We start from the raw sequence: 2,621 nt of genomic DNA, 5'->3' as shown, positions 1-2,621 counted from the left end.
AAAAAAAAAAAAAACGTGTCCTTCTGACATGTTAACCTCTGACCAAAATAGGTTTTCAGAGAACTTCCCCTGGAGACCACCAGTATGCAAATAAGTCACAAAGGCCACAAATTATCCACCTATCCAAATCAGGGAGCAGCAATGGGAATGGAAAGCCAACATGTACACTAAAGTGAACACACTGTCTTAAATCACTATACTGTGAGATCCTCAAAAGTGGCCACCATGTCTCAGTCATTTCCGCTTCCTCTGCATCTAATGCTTGGTATAAAATAGGTACTGACATACTTCTGGTGACCTTCTGACTGACAGAACAATTAGATTACTGTACGAGTAAACACTCATATGTATCTTGGCCCAAGAGTCCAAGTGAACGAGACCCAAACAAAGTTAGATATTCATGGCATTGTTACAGTCTTGACAAAAGGCTGAAAGGAAATGAGTTTTCTTACCTGTGCTTGTTTCTGCATTTCTCCTTTAAGATCATCAAAATATGTACTTTCTCCTTCATCATATTCTGCATCAAACATCTCCTTCAATTTTCTCTTCTTATCTAAATGCTTTTTCTTGGCACTTTCCTCTGCATCAGGGTCAATTTCTTCCTTAACTTCTTTCTCTACATCATCAATCTTTACATTTCCAAAAGAAAAAATTTTGTATAAGTCTATGGAGATCTTTTCCTTAAACATTAAAGATTAAGTCTTATTTGAGCTACAAAAATCTTAATTATGATCGTAACAAATAAAACAAAACACAGCTTTTATTTCTAAATAAAATGGTATTAACTACAGAAGACAGACACCTGCATTACAATGAACTGCCATTCCTTACTCTGTCTGGGAATGCCAAACAGGAATAAAAACAATGACAAGTGTCTTCCAGATGTCCCCAGACACTGTTCTAAAGAAATATTAGGGAGGACAGGGAATTTGTTTTTTTAAATGACACTTAAATGTAAAAAGAGGAAGATGGTGGCAAAAGCAATGATGGAAAGGAAGACTCAGGGGCTAAAACTTTCATGAATAAAAAATCGTAAGGAATTTGAGAAATGAGTATGGCAAGAAGAGGTAGTAGGTGTCATCAAAAAACAAGAATAACAAAAAAACTTTTATCTGTTCTCACATTCCCACACTTTTAGGAAAGACTCTATCTACCTGATCTGTAATCTTCACAGGTATCAAGTAAGATTTGCATTTCTCAATACAGGTCTATTCAACAGATAGCTGCCCATGGCAAAGTCATACCTCAATATCCTGGCCTGATTTTCCCTTGTGTACATCCCCTGTCTCCAGGTCTTCAAAGTCACCATAAAGCTCATCTGGGAAAAGAATAACCAAAGGCTCCTCTGTGAACAGGGCTCGTGAGCCACAATGACTACCAGCCCAGGCAGGTTGTGTACCCTGCATTCCAAACCTCATTCTTGTTGTTCCCATTACCACACACATATCAAGAGGGCTCTGCACTTACACAGACTTTAAAAAAAATTGTTCTGGACTTATACAGACTTTTAAAAAAACTGTTAGTATTTCATCATCTATTTAGGTAAAGTACATGAATCTAATCCACACTTCCATACTTACTTTGAAATCCCACATAGCCAAAAGCTGTTAATCGACACTCTACATAAGACAGAGAAACACAAGAAGTGACAGGTACAAGGCAGCAGGTGAGTCCCCAAAATTGACAATGCAAAGAGTAAATAGGCCTGGCTTAATAACAGCATATGGGAAAAAGTGTCTTAAGTCCAATACAACACAACCATGTCACACCTAGGGAAATATCCTAGATTCTATAAAATATAGAAATTAGAATAAAAGTAGAGGAACGGGCACAGTGGCTCATGTCTATAATCCTAGCACTCTGGGAGGCTGAGGAGGGAGGATCACTTTGGCTCAGGAGTTCGAGACTGCCTGAGCATAATTGAGATCCTGTCACTACTAAAAATAGAAAAATAAATTGGGCACTGTGGTGGGTGTCTATATTACCAGATACTCAGGAGGCTGAAAATTATAATAACAGAAATTAAAAACTCATTGTATGGGCTCAATAGTGAAACTGGAGATGACACAGGAAAGAACTGAAGAACCTGAGAACCAATCAACAGAATTCACCTTGTCTGAATGACAGAGAGACAATAGCACAAAAACACATGAACCTATGGAACAATAACAAAGACCCAATATTTATGCTCAGTCACACAAGGAGACAAGGGCTGAAAGAGTATACAAAGAAATAATGACTAGCTTCCCAAATTTGGTAAAGATAGAAAGTTTGAGATTCAAGAAGCTAAGCAAACCTCAAAGTGAACCCAAAGAAATCCACACTAATTAAAATTGTGAACACTAAAAACAAAGACAAAAATCTTGAAAGCACCCAGAAAAAAAGGCAGAACATCTATAGGAACAGATCCATTCAAATAACAGTGCATTTCTCCTCTGAAATCATGGAGCCCAAAAGGAGGTAGTCCAACATTTTTCAAGCTGAACTGTCAGCTGTGAACTCTATACCTAGGGAAACTATCCTTCAAAAATGAAGGAAATGCATTCTCAGAAGAATGAAAAAAAAAAAAAAAACTACAGCAATTTGTTATTAGCAGACCTACCCTTGAAAAATGGCTATAG

General features: G+C 37.4%; 1 protein-coding gene across 2 annotated transcripts in view; it reads right to left on the bottom strand.

The window, feature by feature from the left end:
• The window catches only part of BMS1 (BMS1, ribosome biogenesis factor), a 56,315-nt gene that overhangs the window by 18,381 nt on the left and 35,313 nt on the right, over positions 1 to 2,621 (bottom strand). For both annotated transcript variants that reach the window (XM_012809458.2, XM_023517178.1), the window contains 2 exons: positions 1,245 to 1,318; positions 453 to 629 (listed from right to left, as the gene is read on the bottom strand). In XM_012809458.2, the coding sequence (XP_012664912.1) occupies positions 453 to 629; positions 1,245 to 1,318 (251 nt within the window). The remainder of the gene's footprint in view (positions 1 to 452; positions 630 to 1,244; positions 1,319 to 2,621) is intronic.

This window comes from Otolemur garnettii, unplaced genomic scaffold (assembly GCF_000181295.1).
Source record: "Otolemur garnettii isolate 467f Iridium unplaced genomic scaffold, OtoGar3 scaffold00105, whole genome shotgun sequence".
NCBI lineage: Eukaryota > Metazoa > Chordata > Mammalia > Primates > Galagidae > Otolemur > Otolemur garnettii.
Note: the sequence above shows the minus strand (reverse complement) of the source record. Positions and strands in the feature narration are given on the sequence as shown.